General features: G+C 34.3%; 2 protein-coding genes across 3 annotated transcripts in view; one reads left to right on the top strand and one right to left on the bottom strand.

The window, feature by feature from the left end:
* The window catches only part of LOC117335021 (ras GTPase-activating-like protein IQGAP1), a 113,054-nt gene extending 111,488 nt beyond the window's left edge, over positions 1 to 1,566 (top strand). The window contains 2 exon segments of the mRNA XM_033894913.1: positions 714 to 822; positions 1,127 to 1,566. Of these exon segments, the coding sequence (XP_033750804.1) occupies positions 714 to 822; positions 1,127 to 1,249 (232 nt within the window). The 3' untranslated portion in view covers positions 1,250 to 1,566.
* Positions 1,567 to 3,625: 2,059 nt separating this feature from the next.
* LOC117335019 (sodium/potassium/calcium exchanger 2-like) overlaps positions 3,626 to 22,010 on the bottom strand; it is a 62,595-nt gene continuing 44,210 nt past the window's right edge. The window contains exons 4-10 of one of the 2 annotated variants that reach the window (XM_033894910.1): positions 18,369 to 18,474; positions 17,508 to 17,522; positions 14,049 to 14,320; positions 11,747 to 11,878; positions 11,222 to 11,341; positions 9,862 to 9,998; positions 3,626 to 9,644 (exon numbers count right to left, since the gene is read on the bottom strand). In XM_033894910.1, the coding sequence (XP_033750801.1) occupies positions 9,395 to 9,644; positions 9,862 to 9,998; positions 11,222 to 11,341; positions 11,747 to 11,878; positions 14,049 to 14,320; positions 17,508 to 17,522; positions 18,369 to 18,474 (1,032 nt within the window). In that variant the 3' untranslated portion in view covers positions 3,626 to 9,394. The remainder of the gene's footprint in view (positions 9,645 to 9,861; positions 9,999 to 11,221; positions 11,342 to 11,746; positions 11,879 to 14,048; positions 14,321 to 17,507; positions 17,523 to 18,368; positions 18,475 to 22,010) is intronic. The other variant, XM_033894911.1, reaches the window with a different exon arrangement.

The following is a 22,010-nucleotide window of genomic DNA, read 5'->3' as shown; positions in this document are numbered from 1 at the left end:
TTACTAGCATTTCTGCAATTTTTGTATTTTTTGGAAAAACCTTCTGGATTTAAGAAAATCAATGTTAAGGTTTTGAGCTTAAGTCTGTATAAGAGCAAGACCAACCAAACCTTATGTATATATTAATGGTTATTCAGCACATTAAGATATGACCTTCAGTTTCATTAATCACTTCAACTGTATCATAAGTACCAGTGTAAAATGCTTATGATATTGATAAAGCAGGACAGGCAATACATATAATTTTGTATAATTCATGTGTCACAAGCTAAAGAAGAAGCAGATTCCCATGGGCTGTCATTTTACTTCAGCCTACGTACATCATTTTCTTCATACTTGGGACATAGGTACATTTAGATTACTCTTGTGTCATGTACCAAAAGTAGATAACTTTCACCTTCATCCTACAATTGAATAAAATTCATGTCTGGGCTTTTTTTTCTACACGTCTTCTCCCAGGAACTTCTTACTTGAGGCATGAAATGCTGTGCAATGCATTATGTTACATTGTACTGCTTAAAAAAAAAATACCACTTGCAAAAGTAACACCAATTAACACTTTAAGGAACTCAGAATACAGTGTGTCAGTCTGACATTCAGTGTGTAGAATTAGATCCTGCACAAATTCGTAATCTGTCCATTTTTGGCATATAATTTCACATTTGGTTGGTTACTGTTTTTCCCTGGACTGTATTGTTTAATTTTTTTTTCAGATTCAAGAATGTGATGTTCGAGATTTGTGCAACAGCTGACCCAGGAACTTTTGATGTCAATGCCAAATTTCTGGGTGTAGAAATGGAAAAGGTGGAACTTGTGTTTCAGGTAAAAAACCTATAAGATACTGTTAGAGAACTGGTAGGGTGGTTCATTCAAAAATGATTTATCATACCCATAGAAAGAAATTGAAGATATTTCTTGATTAGCATGGTTGTAAAATGTTAATAAAGTATCTGAAACTTTTAGTGAGAAAATAATTTTCCTGGATTCCTGAATCAGTAAAATATATAAAATTTTAGATGGTTTTGCAATGGCCTTATGTTTATCTTAAACTTGTAGTTTCACACCTAGATGTGTAATGTTGTATAAGTCTATTTCTGTAGGTGCTATTTTACGTTCTGTGTTGCAGGATTTACTTCAGCTCCAGTACGAAGGAGTAGCAGTCATTGAGATGTTCAACAAAGCACGCATCAATGTCAATCTCCTCATCTTCTTACTAAACAAGAAATTTTACAGTCGACATAGCAAATAACATTTCCTGTCCTAGTGCTGTATGTAGCAAGAGTTGCCTACCCTTGTCTATACTTCCCAGAAAGCTTGCCATTCCTTCTCAACAGTTATTTGATATGGTAGCAGTCAGTGTGGAAAGGTCTACATAATCAAATCATTGACAGACTTCTGATATATGTGCCTGAATGTACCAACACCAATCGGATATAAAAGAAGAATTTCTAATAAATTTAAAACAGTCCTTGAGATACTGTGCCCTGGCTTCCACTGCTTGTGGTAGTTAGAATCTAAATAAGGATTTTATAACTTGTGAGGTCTGGAATAAAAAAAGTAAACATCTTACTTTGTTGTAGACATGGATATACATTTGTACATGTATGATTTTGGACTAGGGAAAAGTCAGCTGGTGAACATATTAAATTAGGTGTATATTATCATTATGTGAATGCCTTTTACTATCACTGTAAGTTGATGTGGGAGGGGGTTGCAATTGTAGGTAAATATATATACAAAAGGAAAATTAAGGCACAAGGAAGAATTTGCAAAGAAATATAATAATGTATGCTACCTTTTAGATTTCTGTTCAAGTTGTCTCCCTTAATGATGTTAAGCATTACATGATGTTTCAGATTATTATGCCAATATTGTGTATCTGCTTTAATTCCAAATGCATCGGTCATGAAATGTATGACATCTCAGGCAAAAAAATACATTGCAAGAAGTCTCCCATAGGTTAATACAAGCTCAAATGTCTCGCACATCTTCTTGTTCTTTGTATACTTCAACTCTTTATTTGAAGTCATTAACTTGTACATATATAGTAATGCTGGAAAAGATTTCTATCAATAATGACCCTTGAATTACTGAAACATTCATATTACTTTCTTGATGTTTAAGACACAAACTGACTTAACTTTTGATTAGGGTTTCCTTACGATTTCTAGCTATACTTTCATCCCTGTATGGGTTATAAGAACCTAGAATTCCATTAGTTATTATAGACCGTTCTGGGGTAGACTTCATTAGTACTATTATAATATTGATCTATGCAGAGTAGATAGTTATTAACGTGGACAGATTTCAGTGTCCAGTAACACTGAATTACACCAAGGAAATGAACAATTTTTGTATTCTTATGATCATGAACTAAATTATCATAGGTTTTTCATTATTATCAAATTTTACTATCGTATTACTGTTCCTCTCAACCAATTCTTAGATTTGTCCTTTCTCAGATTTTTATATGCATACGATTTAAAATTTATATATATATGATCTGCTTGAAAAGAACGGAGGAATTCTATTATCTGACTGTGCTTATTCTAGATAATTGTTTCCGAGATCAGTTTAACAACCAAGCCAAGTTTTGAATGGATCATGACCAATTTTCGGTGGTCATGTTATAATTATCAGAAATTGAATGGTTTCTTTTAATAAAGTATGATTTGATTTCATTTTAAGAGATTTAATCTCTAAATGTCTATGTTTCTTGATGAATGATGCATGATTTCAAATATAGATTAGAATTTTTTAATATGATGAAGAAATCGTGCAAGGGGCAATGCCAATATTCTTCAGAACAGTTAGTATTTATGTTTTCTTTTGTTATATATATATATTTGATTCTGCCATGAGTGTAAAATATTTTTTATGATGAATCTTATATGCAAAGTTTATACAAAACCTGTATGGATTGTTAACTATTTGTTTACTCCTGTCTTTCCTTTGATCCACTTGACATATAAAACACTTTTATGCTAGCATAAATGAATATTGGGAATGTTTTATTTCACCCTTCATACATAGTGCAAATTTATCACCTAGAGTATTTACATTACGATAAATGCAATAAAACACTTATGAATTATAGTTTTTGACGCAAATCTGAATATTTTTCAGGGCGGCATTTCCTAAGAATACAATCGTAGCCTTCAGCTGTCTATAAATATGTAATATCATTTACATTGATTGCAAAACTAGATAGGAAGTACAGTAATTGACTGCATGGGCATCAAGAGATGCTGCTTTAGCTGTTGTAGTTTTTGTGTTGAAAGTGTTTTTGAAGAGAAGAAAAATACACAAATATTGTGCAATACTTAACTTTCTAATTTTTCCTTACAAAAAAATAGTATGCCGAAATGAATGCAGGTTCTCATAAGTGTTTAAAGATAGGTACAAAAAAGTGGAATATTTAGGGAATAAATGAGATTGGTATTAGATGAAAATTGTTCAGTAAATTTATAGCAACACAATTTATTAAATATCATTTAACATTAATCCATTTGGTATTTCTTACAATTTGGCGGGACCAAAGTTTGTGCTGTTCATTAGGAGTGTTAGAATAATACAGAACTAAGTTATAGATACATTGCAACCTTGTGATAACATTTATTTATGTTTATCTGTTATACATTCACAATGCATCCAACAACATATTGTTTTCTATTTGAATGGGACCATACATTGACGTAAAAAAAAACATTTTTGTAAGCTTTTGAATTCATATCCATCATGATGAACTATCAATATGCATTTTATTTACAAAATACTTATTTTATTTTCTTCTTCTTTTTTTAAGCTATGTCTTTATAGATAACTGGAAAATACTTACCATTCCTGTTTACATTCTTGATTTGATACAATACCAGCTTACTAAACTTTTGCTCAAATCTAACCTTTAATTGGTTGATGGAGGGAGTTAGCTCCCCTGCCACCATACCTCTTTGAACAGATTTCATTCAAAGCATTCCAAAAAGTTTGTCTATTTCCAGAGTTTTTCTATTGGACCAAATCCGTTAATTTTAAATATGAGATACAATGGATAACCTAATGATTTGATATTGTTTTAGTTTCAAGAGAAACAGTTAAAGGTTCAACAGACTTTAATAATAATGAAGGAAAGAACATTTCAAAAGAAATTTTTGATAGGTCATCAATATGAAAACAGCCTTTGTACATTTAATCTATAGCACATATACAGCTGTGACTCCATTATGTGTTCTGTTCCATGTCTGAAGTACAGGTAAGTTTATATCTTGTACTTATGACACTCGTAAATTTTGATTGCCTTTAGTTTTTGTGTAATATGTTATATATTAGTACAATAATGGTCTGTTTTAATGTTTTAACTTTGATTTCTTGCCCCTGGTGCTACTAGTTGTTTTAAGTCTGTATGCTGTACAGAGCAACCATTTTAGAGTCTTGTACTGTATTTGTGACTGAATAAAATTGTCATGTTACAGTATGGAGTTTACTGTCTGATGTATGTCACCTAGTGCAACAAGAAATATTTATATCACAAGTTCAAGTGAATAGTACTAAAAATGCTGTTAAAGGTGGTCACTGTTGAAGCAAATGTCAATTTTCCAATAAAACGCTGGGGTTCGAACTAATAACGGCTTGCTCTCAAGGCTACTACTAGGCTAATGGAAAATTCCTGCTAGCTAGTAAGACGACCTTAAACTCTCAACACTTGGATTTAATTTGTCTGCACTCTACACATGTTTTTGTTGATATCACCTTGAATTTTATACGAATCATCGCACTACAAAATAAAGCTAGTAGACCAGGCTATTTTTGAACAAGTATTTCCTGGTCAAGCTGGGTACTAGACAGGCCAAGAAAGAAAGGACTGGCATCTGGGGTCAAAAACTAATGAAAATGGCCCTTAGAACTTGTAAAATATCACACAACATAACGTTCCAGTATTTAAGTTAACTTTAATAGTTAGAAGGACGGAAATGGCAAACTTCTACATAAACTTCTAGTTTAACTGTTGTCACAATGTACCTATATTTTGTACAGTAAGACTGTTATATCATGCTATTGATCATGAGATTCTGTACAATGCACATCTTCACTCGTACATGTATTTAACAACAATCGACTTGTCAATCACTAAGTACACATGTGGACAAATCTAGTGTCTAGAACAAATTTTTTATAACAATTTAAAAAAATAATAAAACCTGGAATGCATAACAACATTTGAGTTGGTAAATATCAACATTAGTTCGTTCTACAACATGCTTGACATGCTAATTACACAAAAGCATCACATCTTCTAATCGTTAAAAAGTTGAGATGTTCTTAGATCGATAAAACAAAGATGGGAACCTAAAATAAATGCTTCAATCTTTGTTTAATAGCTTTAAATTAAAGCTCAAAATTGTAAAGGTTCTATGTAATATTTAACAAGTAAAAGAAAACTATGAAAACAAAATAATATGAAAACTGGTATAAAATGAAATAATAAAAGGTATGAAATTTGACTATTATGCACAGTACAAATACTTATAACAAAATATGAAATCATTAAATAAAATACAAAGTTATAGTTAAATACTGATGGCCAAAAAATATCCTGATACAAATACAATTGGTCCAAATGCTGACACTTCACAAGCCTTGTTGAAGTAGTACACTTAACTTGTTTGTCATTAACATAAAAGTTGGATTAGATCTTGTCCTAATTCTGGAATTTACATGATCATATCACATCCAGGTAAATGTATTTTTGGAATGTTTCATGTACAATTATAAATTATTAAACATTTTGTTTAATGAAATAATGATGTAAAATTAAACCATAAAAATGAAATTTGTGTGTGGGGAAAATTTGAAAATGCACCAAATTATATTACTTTGTTTTTCTTATTAATTGGATTTCTCACTAGCATTATAAACTTTGTACAACCTTCACTCGTCACGAGTAACAACTCCACATTGGCCAGGTTAACAGCTGAAACTAGCTGGTAGGTATATATTGATCACATGCAGTCAAAATACATACCGGTAACATTTTTTAACCCCAAAATAATATCTGTTTAACAATTACACAGGTATTACTACTGACAATGATATAATGCTTTGAAAATGAATCTTTATTCCAAATGTTTGATTTACCATCAACTTTACTATTTTTTTTCAACTTTTTTTTCTATTATGTATAGAAATCTGTCATGGTTTTCGTTCATGTGACAAATATATATCCCATTTTTCACACAAGATTAAACATAAAAAAAAAGTTGCAAGTGTTTTTTCATAACACATTACTGTGTTTATAGTTCAATCAATTAAGTGGTAAAACAACCCATGTTTTGTGATGAAATATTGTAGATCCAATGCATTAAAAAGTACCCTTGTCACATTGTATAAATTTTTCCAGTCAATGAAATGACATTAATAGATTATGTTGTCATGGAACTTGATTTTAAAGTAATATTTTAAATCAACATTAAAAATTAACAAACAAAAAGTCTATAAAAGAAAATAACAAGTCTATAGCGATACATTTGTATATATACTTAACAATTAATCTATTTAGCACAATTGTTATAAATGAAATATGTAATCATCACTCAAAGATTTCTGTTGAACAACAAGTGCAGAATCCTTCACAGTACATAATATCATCAACTTTATAAAACTGCCAACAAAGCTCAATATTCTATCTGAAAACTGTCATGGGATTTCTTTTTGGACAAACAGTGTTACAAAAATCCTGCAAAAAATTATTTTCTTATTTATCTAAAACAAAATCTTCATAAAATGACTAGCTTTGAGTTCTCTAAAGTTCAAGGTTTACAACCCGGGTACTTGTACATTTCATCCCAAGTTTGTACCAGGTATTATAAAACTAAATTATCTATAGTGTTCTTATTGACATTACATTGGGAAATCACACCAGTTACCTTGTTTATAAAGTTAGACTGGGAATGCTATGGTTTATTGCTTATACAATTCATTGTAAAACACACCAAACGGAAACAACTTATAATCGATGAATCTGGACATGGATATACATGTACATTAAAGTATACATGTATATACAACTACATGAAATAGACTGGTCTTGCATCTGTAGCCGATAAAATGGACTGATGGAAACAGTTGGAGAATAAAATCTGTATGTTAAAACAACAGAAGTGCTTCTATTGTACCAGTTAAAGCAAAAAAAAATCCTCTTGGTAAATTCATACAATTGGGAATAATTGATAAAAATTGCACACATGTATAAACAGTAGTTTAACTGATAATATGGAGTAAGTTTTGGAACAACAATTCTGGTTTTGAGTAAACTACATTATATGTATTTGTAAAATGTGCTAGATATGTAGGGATCTTCTCAACAACCTAGTATTTACAGCAAGGCTTTCATTTCGCTGTCCAGCTCCTGAGACACAAAAATGACTATATCAACCGTCTCTTCTTCCTGGTATTATCACAGATTTGCAAATAATCTACTATCATGAAGGCCTTATGGAACAGGGTGACAAAACAACAAGTGACTACCAGGATAACAACACGATATGTAAAAACATAACAACACATTTGGCAGGGGAAAGTACATTTCAAGGCCTCAATAACCTCAGAAACAGGGGTGCAAACATGTCTCAACTACTTCAGAATGAATAGTATAGATAGGCCTGAATTACCAAGAAACTCTGGTCCAGTCAGGGCTCAATTACCTTAGAAATACTGCTCCAGACAGGCAAAAATTACCTCAAACACTGGGTACACACAGATTTCAATTACCACAGAAATACTGGAACAAACTAACCTCAATTACCTCAGATACACTGGTCAAGATATGTCTCAATTACCTCTGAAACGCTGGCCATGACACATCTCAATTACCTCTGAAACGCTGGCCATGACACATCTCAATTACCTCTGAAACGCTGGCCATGACACATCTCAATTACCTCTGAAACGCTGGCCATGACACGTCTCAATTACCTCTGAAACGCTGGCCATGACACGTCTCAATTACCTCTGAAACGCTGGCCATGACACGTTTCAATTACCTCTGAAACGCTGGCCATGACACGTCTCAATTACCTCTGAAACCATGGCCATGACACGTCAGAATTACCTCCAAAACACTGGGTATGACAGGTCTCAATTACCAAAGAAACGCCGGCTATGACACGTCTCAATTACCACAGAACACTGGCACAGACTAACCTCAATTATCTCAGAAACACTGCTCCAGAGACATCTCAATTACCTAAGAAACAATGGTCCAGACAGGTCTCAATTACCTCAAAAACACTGCTCCACACAGGTCTCAATTACCACAGAAACACTGGTCTAGACAGGCTTCAATAACCCACAAAACTCTGTAGCAGATAAGCCTCAATATCCTTGGAATCTCAGGACCACTGTCACCAGACAAAGTGCACTAAAGTTCCGTAATATTGGTTCAAACAAGCCTTAAACATCTGAAATATTATTGCAAAATAAACCTCTAAACCACCAGGGTTTTCGCTGAACCCTTTAGAGTAAGTTTTGACTACCCAGAATTATATTTCACTCTTGTGTTTATTGGACATGTTTCGACCCTTCAGATTTGTTGCTAAAATGTCAGGGTTTACATTGACAATTTTTTTGCCACTGATTTTTCTTTCTTTACAAAAATCACTGAATCATTTAATGATACAATGCTGAGGAACATTAACAAAGTTTTGGTTGCACAACAACAATATTACAAGACTAATGGAAATATTCTCTCATTGTAGGCCTAAATGGTTGTTAACAAAAACTTTTTTGGATCAGTAACAATTTTAGTGCCAAAAAATGAAATGATAGATTAGACAATACAACATACCAATGCCTTCTCAGTTAAGCTTTTCCAAACAAATGTCTTCTGATTTAAGTAGCATATACTGATATAGCACTAGATAACTAGCTTGCACTTATTGCAGTCAAAATTTATATGATTTTACTAGCCCACCCTGTAAAACAGTAAAAGCCCTAGGTATCACAAAAAACCTCCCTGAACTGTGAATGTTTTACATTGAGGGAGCCCTGAAGAGCCAATGGCAAGACTAGAAAGCATGGCAATAGACAGTAGGCAATGCCAAGAAACATGTTGTAATACATAACATCTAACAATGTTGGTCCAGCCATCTTATCACACAACATGTCGAAAGACCAGAATAACACATATCTGACACAATATTACGAATAACCTGAAAACTCAAAAGTTATTGACTTACTATTCTACATAAATTAGTATAAATGCACATTTTATGAAATGTAGATAGAAACATCACAGATTTTAATAGCAATAAAGAATCAATATTAAAATGTATCAACTTAACAACTCTATCTTGGAAAAGACATATGTACAACTTGTATTTACACAGGTGCAATAGATCATTTAACCTTCGATAGGACATGGCAAAATGTTAATTTCCAGTAAAACACTGAGTACTAGGAACATCACATACAGCACCAACATGATGATACCAAGCATTCGACTCATCCGCCACTTTGACGCTGCTATTGACACGATCACGGCCATCAGCATTAAAAACAGCAGACATATTGAGCATGGGAGTCCGTTACTATTAACATCAATGGGTTTTCCCATATAAACTGCCTCGTACAACAACCAGGGAATTGGCAACCTGCAGATAATGACAGCATGATTTAGCAACAGTAACATTTCCAGTACAGATAAATCACATTTTATCAGGCTTCAGATCAAATTACATTTTCCAGATCAAACAATTTTAGGTACTAACTTATCAGGCTAGGATTTATCAACTGCATTTCTATGTCAATATACATGTAAAAAAATTCCAAATATTGTTACTACATGAAATGTAAGGAAGACTATATTACCCCATAGTGATGTCGAAGATGTTACTACCCACAGAGCTGGATACAGCCATATCCCCAAAGCCTTTCTTGGCCACAATGACACTGGTGATGAGGTCAGGGATACTTGTTCCAGCAGCTAGAATGGTCAGGCCCATCACCTGTATATAAAATTAGGGCACATGGTTACTTGTTGCTTGAAATACACTCTATAGTCCACCTACAAATCCTTCTTTCCTCAAGTAAGTTTTGAATCAAGAACCTAATGTGTAGAGCAAAGGGAACATTATAAGCTTGTCAACATTTTAAATGTACATGAAACAGACTTCAACTTCAAGTTCCGCAAAAAATGTTTGGGTAGAAAAAAGGTGAGACACTTACATTAACAATCAAGTAATAATGAATTTGAATTGAAATTTCCTTTAAAAAAATCTTCATTTGTAAAACAATTACACTGTAGTAGTCTTTAAACATTGTCTAATGAATCTGAAAATAAACATGATCATTCGGGAATATAACCTCTCCTGGCTTCTGAAAGAATAAACGTGATTCCTTTCATTGATCAACTAATTAGGATATCTAACAGTGTCTTCAGTAATACCAAATATATTTCACGAGTGGGGCTAATATTTTGGTATTAGCATGAGTGAAAAATATCAAAATATTAGTCACACCAGTGAAATATATTTGGTATTACTGAAGACAATGTTAGATATTCTGTTTATTACATTTTATAGCAAAATATACCGAGGCAGCTCAATCTCTCACAGAATTCATTGCGGTCCCTGTCAACGGCTAACAAATGTACGCCAAATCGTGACAATATGTATTCTATCTTACATTATAATGTCATATAACATGGCAGAGAGCTATATGCAAATCTTAAATTTCCCCATTGTCATTGTAAGCAGTGTTCTGATTGGTCAAACAAGAAAAAGTGATATTTTTCACTAGTGAAAAAAATATACATTTGTATGGCCTTTTGTCATATTCACTGATAACCTACTCTGCAGTAGTGTAACAGGGTACTTGGACCTTTAGAAAGTTTAACTGGGAGTAGTTTTTATGTTGCAGTCAACAACATTTCCTCCAAACTTTAACGAGCTGGATGATTCTGCAATCACTGTTTTACTACGTAATCTACCAGTATACTAGACATGTAAATATATCAATGTCAATTTTCAGCTGTTCATTAATTTTTGGGTATATTAAACATTGGATTTATATATATATAGGCACACCCATAAAATCAGCAAAAAATATCCACCAACCGAATTGAAATATTTTACAGTATTTAAAATAACTGTACAGGCATATATTTGAATGGGTCTTTTTTCAGCATCAACTTCAGAATGAAGCCGAGATGATCAGACAAAGGGCTTACCGCAGGGGTGAGTCCGATGGTTTCTCCTGTAGTGTTTGCCCACCACACCATTAAATAGGAAAACCCTCCAATCCAGAAGATACTGCCAAAAAAGGTCACCATAAACCATTTCTTCTTCTCCTGAAATCATAAACCATACAATAGTATGAAGACAGTTTTTGTAGCTGCAAATCTTCCATAACATCCAAGAGGCTGAGGAAATGAATTGTTCAGGGCCTGGCACATACGGTATTTGTTCATGATACACACAAACCGGTGTGTCCATTATAATATATAACATTTAGGCATAAAACATCATAGACAGATATTGAAGCAGATCTGTAAGTTTTTGTAAAATGATCTCGAGTGCAACAGTGTTGGGTAAAATTTGAAGATTATTTCCATTTTCATGCAACAATTAAAGAATTAAGTTCAACTTGTTTGTTGTATCCCCCCCCCCCCCCCCCCCCCCCCCCCCCCCCCCCGCCTTTATATATCTTCATGAGGCAAATAACTGATTACTCATAATAAGAAGTCTTATTATACCTCTCGTCGCACGTCGGGCAATGTAATCCACAGCGCATAAACTATTGGAGCCACAATGATATAGTTGATCCGTTTCTTCCAATTATCAGGCCAGCTCAGGTCCAGTGGTTCTTCATCCTCTACCAATGCATTCTGTAAAGTGAACATTTTCACTCCTTAACAATTGAAATCGTTTCTCTTAAATGACACAATTTGTTGTTTTCTTCTAAGGGGACATTGAAGAGACCAAAAATGATCTGCTGTCCAGTTGGAACAGTTACCGTTAGTTGTCTTTTCCTTTTTTTTCTTTCTGCTCTTTCTTTCAATATTTTGTTTTTATGAGCAAGAAAGAAGTTTTACTGAAAAGTCTCTCTCCCAAAAAGGAACCACTCACATGAGTTCAGACTATTTACCATTGTGTGTATTCCCAATAACCTTAAAAACCTTTATGAACTCATTTGGTAGATCTACAGGCACAAGCCTAAGATTACTAAATCTTTCATTACCATACCTTTACATCATTTGTATAGTCTTTGTTTGATCAATATCACCCACATCACATGCTTAAATTATAACTCTGAACTTTTTGCGATCAATGAAACAATTGTTTGAGGAAGAAGACTGTAAAGTTCAGCCTGCTAATAAGCCAACTAAAAAATGTTGAATTTTCACAGGGTGAAGCAAATTTTTGTTTGGTTTAAAATCAGTATAATAAGTGGGGTTTTTTTTTCCATGGGCTTTTTGGGGCCATTAATTAATCCAATAATGACCCCCTGGTTCCCACTGAAACTATTTCACATTACAGAAATGCAGCTTGCTGCAGAAAATTTTCCTTCCAAATTTACCATTCCCTTGATGATGAATCATCTTAAAATCTTCAAGCTGGAATTGCTTTGCAGTATTGAATTTTTTTATTGTAAATTGTATTTATGTTAGTGGTACACCACTTAATTCCATCATCAGTCATTAAATAAAGGGATAAGAAACTTAGTCATTTATCCTGGAGTTTCATTCCATCCTGATTCCATCTCAATTTTAATCTCCATCAGAAATATTTCAAATATGGCAATGATTTCTCTGAAAAGCCGACACACTTCACATTTACAAATGACAAGCTAGTCAATTGTGACTATATCAGTGATAAGCTAGTGGCATTCTTTAGAATCACACCAGCACCAAGCATCCATTAAAAGCTACGCTATATCACCAGGAAATACAAGATCAATTGACTGGCAACTCTAGTGGCCAAATTGGGTTTAAATCTGTCAGTATTAGCCTAATATAATTTCAATCTATTGATTTGTGGCTGGGCCAGAGCCAGAACAAGGCTGCGAATGTTGCCCAGAGATATTTACACATAAAACAGATATGTAATGGTTCCCCAAAGAGTATTTTCCAATTAAACTGATCTTATTTTAAATTCAATGAAGATAACTTAAAATCGTGGTAATTTATAACAAACTTATCCTTGGATTAGACTGTTCGAGTTTGGGCCACATATTTCAAAATTTAAATGTTCACTGTAGTAGACTGTCATGTTTCATGCTTCATACTGATTTGATTAAAAATGTCTCATGAATTAATTCACTGCAAAATTTATTGCAACATAATCTGAAATATTGCATGCCTTAATCAAAAGCCTTAGTTTATCTTTCAAATATTACATAGGCGAACTAAACTAATTTTAAAGTATTCTGGCCCTTGGCATTTAATCCCCAATTCTATATTCTTCCTACCACAGTAAAACATAACATAATAATGATGTCAAGGCTTTTACTGTTGTACAGTAAATAACAGGGAAAAATTCCCAAACTATCAAACAAAATCAATAATGTTCAAATTGCAGTAACAGTAATACTAGATCTGTGTTGATTACTTGTCAAAGCAACACATCTGAATGAATAAAATCCTGTCTACAGCCAGAAAACTATTGATTGTTGGATAAATTATCAGGCTGGTATTCATTTATAGGTAACAAATCTCCATTGTGTTGTTATAGAGGTATGGATCCAGAGCATCATTATGATATATTAAAATACAACAATTTAGCCGCTCAATCTCCCCTCAAACTCAAGATGTTGGAGAGCCCATGAATAAGGCCTGCTGTATCCCACTATATCTTGATGGTAGGAAGTGACTAAAACAAGCCCCATTAGTTGAGAGGGACCCTAGAATTGGTCAAATTAAAGCTTAGCCACTCCTCCCTTTTTTTCCCCCTTGGACCAAAAAAGGGGAGATCACTCTTTGCCTGCGATTGATGAAACCTAGCTTCCCTGTAAATACATATCACTATACCATATATATCTAGTGTTTTGCAACTTACTTCAGCAGTTTGTCCATCTTCGGCGGCTGGTGCTATGGTAACTTCTGGTAGAGAATCCCCCACATTACCGGGCACCTCTGTGGTGTTGGTGTTATCAGAGGGCTTGCCATTCTCTACAGCAACATGTCCATTGGCCTGTACTTTATTGTTATCCTTGTCCACTCCGTTGGCTACATGAGCGTTCTCCTCATTCTGGGTGGGGGTCGTCGTCCCAATCACAACTTTCAGGGTCGCTATTGCATGCAAGTTCATGGCATTTTCATGAACTTTTGCTAAAAATTGAGGGGGAAAAAAATCATTAATATTTTTTCTTCTCTATCATGGTAGCAAAATGATTCTTTCTTCATCCCAAAAGTAGAATTCTCCAAGACATCATTCTAAAGTAATGAATTAGTAACTGTATCAGATAATGATTATCATTGTCTAAACTGATTGTAGTGTACTGATGACACATAAGTGAAAGGCACCTTTACATTAAATTATTAATGAATTTCAAGTAAATGACAGATATGTCTATATTTGCTATACAAAGAACATAAAACTACACCATACAGATGTATTATCCTTCTAGACTCATCAGAAATGCTAGTGCCCAAACATGTAAGAAACAATTTTAGTGTTTCTACCTCGCAAAACCAGTAGGATGGTTTCTGGAGATTACAATTTCAAACCATCAAGTATTCAAGTTACATTTTCCAAAACCCTTGGTGCGCCCTAATTATAACACTGGCACCTAGTTATTACATGAACAAGGGAAAAACATTTTTCAATGTACTCGTCCGCCAACAATTGTCCTTATAAAATTTACTCATCTAGATTGCATTTCCTGATTGTTTTCTCAATATCTATTTACAATGCAACATATATACATTCATTTTTTTTTTTTTTTTTTAAGCAAACAATCACAGATAATAGAAATATAGATATTTTATGTTTTTTTTTTTGTAAATTTCATATTCTTCAAAACTTTGTCCATCATTCATTAAATACTCATTTTTGCTTTTCTTCACATTGTTTGTTTCCTTTTTTTATTCTCTTATACATGAATGTCTTCTCTTTCTCATTTTCTATCTCATGTATATATGTGATGAGTTTTTGTCTCAGCCACTGGAACTAGATAATGGAAAAAGAAAACACTACATAGTAGATCCATTAGGCCTAATGAATGAAATCTATCTACATTTTATTGAACCCAATTTTTGGGACAACAGAAAGTTTGAAATTGCACAATAACATTGTTTTTGGGTCATATTCTTCACGATCAATGTTTTTTTTAAACAACTCCTGACGAAAAGGAAATTATTGCAGCACTTCTGTTGTCATTTTGATATCCTTCTGACTTTTTCATTACCTAATCATTGGAAGACATCGGATGCTTTCATATTAACCAAGCTACAGCTGTAAAGTGATGCGAGATTGGCACATGGGCAGTAAAAAAAACTAGAGCTGTCACCGAGGGGGTGACAAGTATACCCCCCGCTTTTCCATGATTGGTTTGGATACTTTATGAAGCTGCCTATTTATGGTACTATAACCAAATCAAACATATTCTATGTTTGGGTAAGAACTAAGTGAATGCATAGCCAAACAAAATTTTGCTCGTTTTTAAAGAAAAAGGGGCATAACTCTATTAGAACTGGTAATTCGGCAAAATCTTTACATAGAGCTAAGCCTCATAGGGTCCTCTAACTACATACCAAATTTTAGTAAAATCCATTGAAAACAAAGCAAATGCATAGCCGGACAAGCTAGTAACCATTTTTTACATAAAGGGGCATAACTCTGTAAAAAGGTTTTTTTCGGGAGAAGCCGTTACTAGAGATACAACTTCATGCCATCCTTCAACTCTGTATAAAGTTTCAAGAAAATCCATTAAAAACTAAGTGAATGCATAGCCGGACAAAATTATGACACATTTTGTATGAAAAAGGGGCATAACTCTGTTAAAAAGGGTGAAAGTGGCATAATTTGTTTAAAAGGACTACCTAGGGGAAATCATATGGTCTTTTAACTATACACCAACTTTGTGAAAATGGAGGAAATGCATAACTGGACAAAATTATAACCATTTTTCAAATAAAGGGACATAACTATGTAAAAAGCATTTTTTCGGAAAAAGCATTTACTGGAGGCACAAGCGCATGCAGTCCTTCAACTGTCTAAAAAGTTTTCAAGAAAATCCATTGAAAACAAAGCAAATGCATAGCCGGACAAGCTAGTAACTATTCTTTACATAAAGGGGCATAACTATATAAAAATGATTATTTCGGAAGAAGTCGTTACTGGAGACACAACTTCATGCCATATCTTTCATCTCTGTATAAAGTTTCAAGAAAATCCATCAAAAACTGAGTGAATGCATAGCCGGACAAAATTATGACACATTTTGTATGAAAAAGGGGCATAACTCTCTTAAAAAGGGCTAAATCGCAAAATCACTGCAGGGGACACAAGTTTATTTGGTCTTCTAGCTATATACCAAACTTAGGTGAAATCCATAAAGAATTGAGCGACAAATTTTGTGACAGACGGACGGACGAACGGACAAGGTGATTCCAGTATACCCCACCCTAACTTCGTTGCGGGGGGTATAATAACAACACTTGGTCAGGATCATCTCAGGATCATTTCACATATGTTTAAGTTGAATTCAACATGTGGAACTTGAACAGAAGTTTGAAATGTGAAAAGGTTACACACGGCTCATGGCAGATGACCATGGACGAAGCATGATAGCTATAGGTCATCCTGACCCTTTAGGTCAGATAAGGGTCAGATAACCTAATACAGCAACAATTAATTAGGTGGAGTTAAAAAGAAAATGTGAACCTAAAAAGAATCAAGGTAGGTTGAAATAAGAAATTGGTCCAAGGGTTCGTCAAGTTGCTCTAATAAAAAGATAAACCTTGATAAAGGATTTGGTTACATGTTGTATTATTATATATAATTAAAAGCTAAGCAAAGATTTTACTACCTGGGGCAAGTTCAAATTATTGATTTTTTAAACATGAGTTTGCATGTACAAAAACCGGATACGAATGATACACTATAAATATAATATCAAAATAAGGGGCCAAGGGGCCTGCATCGCTATGACACCTTGATTGTAGCCAGTATCCATTCAGTCCTCGATACAAGTACATATATAGTGATTTAAGAGACTTCCTGTATTGGACCCCAGCCATCACTATTTATGCAAATTTTGTTTCCCTTCCCCTAAGGAGGCTTCTGACAAAAGCTGGTCAAAATCCACTGTGCGTTTAAGACTAATAAGGATTTAAAGAAAAAGTTGACAAATGGATGGACAACATTAAAGATGCCACTCCATTGCATAAGAAGGTTTTTTTTCCACACTGGCAAACATTTTAAATATAAAACTTGAATACCGAAAATGTCAAAACTCCAACAAAGAATAAACAGTAACAGTAGAAAAGAACATGTAACACTGAACTGGCTTACATCTGGTTTTATGTACTTATATACAGAGAAAAAGAAAGACAGTTAAATAATTATAATATTTCTCATAAAATCTACATTTAAATTCAATAGACTGAAATATTATGCATTAATTTCATTCATATTTCTCAAAGGTCACCATAATTTCCTCCAAAGATTAGCATCAATCATGACTGAACCAGGCCAGCCCACATTGGCACATCACATGTCATTGAAGCTGAACATTTTCTCCCAACATTTTATATAATCATCTATATTGGTTACAGAAGATAATTCAGTTCTCCAATATATATCAATTATATTGGTTACAGAAGATAATTCAGTAACTTATTGATATGAAATCTTAAGTTTGGGTGTTTTTGGCAGTAATTTTTGTCTGGTCAGTGGTTACAATAAGCAGGTGACCGCTACACCGTGTGATGATTACATTAACACTGACAAAAATCATTATATATATCTAGAATCCATTAAAGTACTCTAGATCATTACTTAACACTGGAACTTCTCCAAACCAGCCATGTACAGCTAGCTAGTATAACTGGTCAGTTCAGGGAAAGTTCCTTTTTGAGAGTTATAATGGAAGCAATGCTGTTGTTGTACGATATGAACACATTGCCTGATTTCTAGGTGTTTATGTCTATAAATAAATGTACCCTAAATGGGAGTTGTAGATATTAACATACCTATGCACATTTTAAATGTGACTGTAATGACAATTTGAATCAGTGACTCATTGAATCTGATACTTCAAATAAATTCATACAAATGGAGACATCATACAAAATACAATTTATAAAATATGGCAAGAAGGGAAAAAGGTTGATTTTCAATTCAAGAAGAGAACCTTGCCAGCTGTAAACTTACCATTTTGCAGGGGGTCTATGGTATGTATCATGAGGTCCAGGATCCCATGTCTGTAGCGGTTACCTCCAGAATGTAATATGGACAGACTCATGGATCTTGGTGTTTTCTGGAATTAGAATTAGGTGTAAGAACAATGTGGTAGGTATAACAATCCTTCACCTGTGTTAACATTTGAAGACAAATCAAGTGCATGTAAGCATTTAGCAGTTTCTTTTGTTTTTAAGGAATCCATAACTTGTTTCTTTAGACTAGTTAACTGGGTTTTTAAAATAAATAAATATGATATCTTAATTACTTTTTGTGTTTAATTCAGAATTGATATTGCAAAAAAACTAGATCTTAGAGGGAACTTTTCCCGGTCAGAGTACAAATTTGTATGGGCACAATTAAGGTCCAAGGGGAATAATATGTGAAGTGTGACAGATATCCCCCTTGTACTTTTCAAGGAATAGATGGAACAGATAACAGATGGAAGGACAACGCATTGGACACAGGGCAATTTGAATAGCACATCATCATCATCAATGGTATTATAAGGTATCGTTCATGTAAATTAACAGGTTTGACCTTGTGTTTAGGTTAACACAAGGAACCTTTGAAAGGTGATATTTCCCTCAGCCTCCAGTCTCTGGTAATATCACTTTTCTCAGGTTAACAATTCCGTGGACATGTATTAACCTAAACCAAGTTAACAGTTGTATATCATTCTTGACCTTTAATATTGTTTTTAAAATAATTGATATCTGTGACCTTTAAAGTAGCTGGGTCATGGACATTCATATGAGAAAATATGATAACATCTCAACCCAGGTACTGGATAGATACTAGAACCCTTGGTCTTATAGAAGCTGTTTACAGAAAAAGCTGACAGACAACAAGTGACAGACACTATTCCAGAAGCTTACAATCACTTTAAGTAATGTAGACTAATAAGCCCCACATGTACAGACTAGCTAGAAATCAATAATTGTGGTCATTTGATATCACAATCCCAACCACAATTTGTTTGTCAACAAATTACCTAACTCTTAATAATAATATTAGCTCGGCTAACATTTAATTTGGATTTTTTTTTTACTGAAATAAAATAGAACTATTTCTGTTCAGTTCATCATGCATGTCAAGTCTTCTATTCTAGAATGTCATTAGTTGTTTATGTCAAATCACTTCAAGGCTGCTACAGTATCAATTATGTATAATGGCACTTGGATAAGGCTATCCATATTCTAGTTTATCAAGATCAGCAAAATATTATGACCTGTACATGTTGCCATGGTAAACAGCAAAATGCATCTGTTTTCATATTCACAGCCTAAACAGGTTACACAAGGGTCATATAGTACAGGGCATCTGTTGATCTAATTATATCAGTTTTTAATCATAATACAAATACAAACATCAAACAAACTTTAAAGCCAGTTTTGTACTAAGTTGTGAAGAGAGTCAGATTGGAGGTTTTGAAAATGCAAAGCTTGCCCTAAAGGACTGTGCCGGATACCCAACAATCTGATAAATAATTAGACAAGTTGAACGTCCTCAGAACAGCCAGGGCCATACGAAGGATGGTCCAATATACCTGCTACCCCTCCTTGACATCTAGCATGAATAAACTACAAAAGGGATAACTAGAACATACATGTACACATCACAGTCTATCACCAAATGAAAATTTCCTAAACTTTGGGATCCACAGATAATCTCCTGAAACGATCGTACTGAAGTAGTAAATTAAAGCAAAATTTTGAAGACGACACTCCAAATTATGATCATGCTCACAAGCATTGATTTACATGTGAGACTAAGCTAAATTAAAATGAAATAAAATCAAAAATTTCTGAAAACTTGGTTAAAATGTTTCTACTTTCTACTGTAACAAGATGCAATATGAAACATCCAGACCAGGCCACATGCAGGATCATGAAACAGACACCAAAAATCCAGCTTCCTCCCACCGTAATTAAGACCCTTCGCACAATTCTATCCAGGCCAACAAGAGTGATTGATATAAGTTGATATAACTTGTTTCACAATTGTTGTAAAAAGTTTACATGGAACTCGGGACCTCTGAACTCTAGATGGATGTTATAACCATTGGAGCTGCCTTGTAACTTGCCATAAGTAAGCATAATTGAAACTGGGTTTTGTTACTATGTACCATTGTTACAGGAAACAAGTATGCAACAAGCAGATCATGATCAGGAATTCTGGATTTTCTAACCAATTGATCAAGGTCAATGGCAATATTGAAAACATCAACTTATTTTTAAGAGGATCACTTCATTGGAGTTTGACTGTTCATGGTCCAACACCTCATTGGTGTTTGACTGTTCATGTTCCAACACTTAATTGGTGTTTGGCTGTTCATGGTCCAACATCTCACTGGTGTTTGACTGTTCATGTTCCAACACTTTATTGGTGTTTGGCTGTTCATGGTCCAACATCTCACTGGTGTTTGACTGTTCATGTTCCAACACTTTATTGGTGTTAGGCTGTTCATGTTCCAACACTTCATTAGAGTTTGGCTGTTCATGGTCCAACATCTCACTGGTGTTTGGCTGTTCATGTTCCAACACTTTATTGGTGTTTGGCTGTTCATGGTCCAACATCTCATTGGTGTTTGACTGTTCATGTTCCAACACTTTATTGGTGTTTGACTGTTCATGGTCCAACAACTCATTGGTGTTTGACTGTTCATGTTCCAACACTTTATTGGTGTTTGGCTGTTCATGGTCCAACACTTTATTGGTGTTTGACTATTCATGGTCCAACACCTCATTGGTGTTTGACTGTTCATGGTCCAACAACTCATTGGTGTTTGGCTGTTCATGTTCCAACACTTCATTGAAGTTTTACTGTTCCTGTTCCAACACTTCATTGGTGTTTGACTGTTCATGGTCCAACACTTCATTGGTGTTCGGCTGTTCATGGTCCAACATCTCATTGGTGTTTGGCTGTTCATGGTCCAACATCTCACTGGTGTTTGGCTGTTCATGTTCCAACATCTCACTGGTGTTTGGCTGTTCATGTTCCAACAACTCACTGGTGTTTGGCTCTTCATGGTCCAACACTTCATTGGTGTTTGACTGTTCATGGTCCAACATCTCATTAGTGTTTGGCTGTTCATGGTCCAACACTTCATTGGTGTTTTCCTGTTCATGGTCCAACATCTCATTAGTGCTTGGCTGTTCATGGTCCAACAACTCATTGGTGTTTGACTGTTCATGTTCCAACACTTCATTGGTGTTTAGCTGTTCATGGTCCAACATTTCATTGGAGTTTGGCTGTTCATGGTCCAACATCTCACTGGTGTTTGACTGTTCATGTTCCAACACTTCATTGGTGTTTGTCTGTTCATGGTCCAACATCTCATTAGTGTTTGACTGTTCATGTTCCAACACTTTATTGGTGTTTGGCTGTTCATGGTCCAACATCTCATTGGTGTTTGGCTGTTCATGGTCCAACATCTCATTGGTGTTTGGCTGTTCATGTTCCAACACTTTATTGGTGTTTGGCTGTTCATGGTCCAACATCTCATTGGTGTTTGGCTGTTCATGGTCCAACAACTCATTGGTGTTTGACTGTTCATGTTCCAACACTTCATTGGTGTTTAGCTTTTCATGTTCCAACACTTCATTGGAGTTT

This window comes from Pecten maximus, chromosome 9, assembly GCF_902652985.1.
Source record: "Pecten maximus chromosome 9, xPecMax1.1, whole genome shotgun sequence".
In the NCBI taxonomy this organism is placed as follows: Eukaryota; Metazoa; Mollusca; class Bivalvia; order Pectinida; family Pectinidae; genus Pecten; species Pecten maximus.
This window is presented reverse-complemented; position numbering and strand designations above follow the sequence as displayed.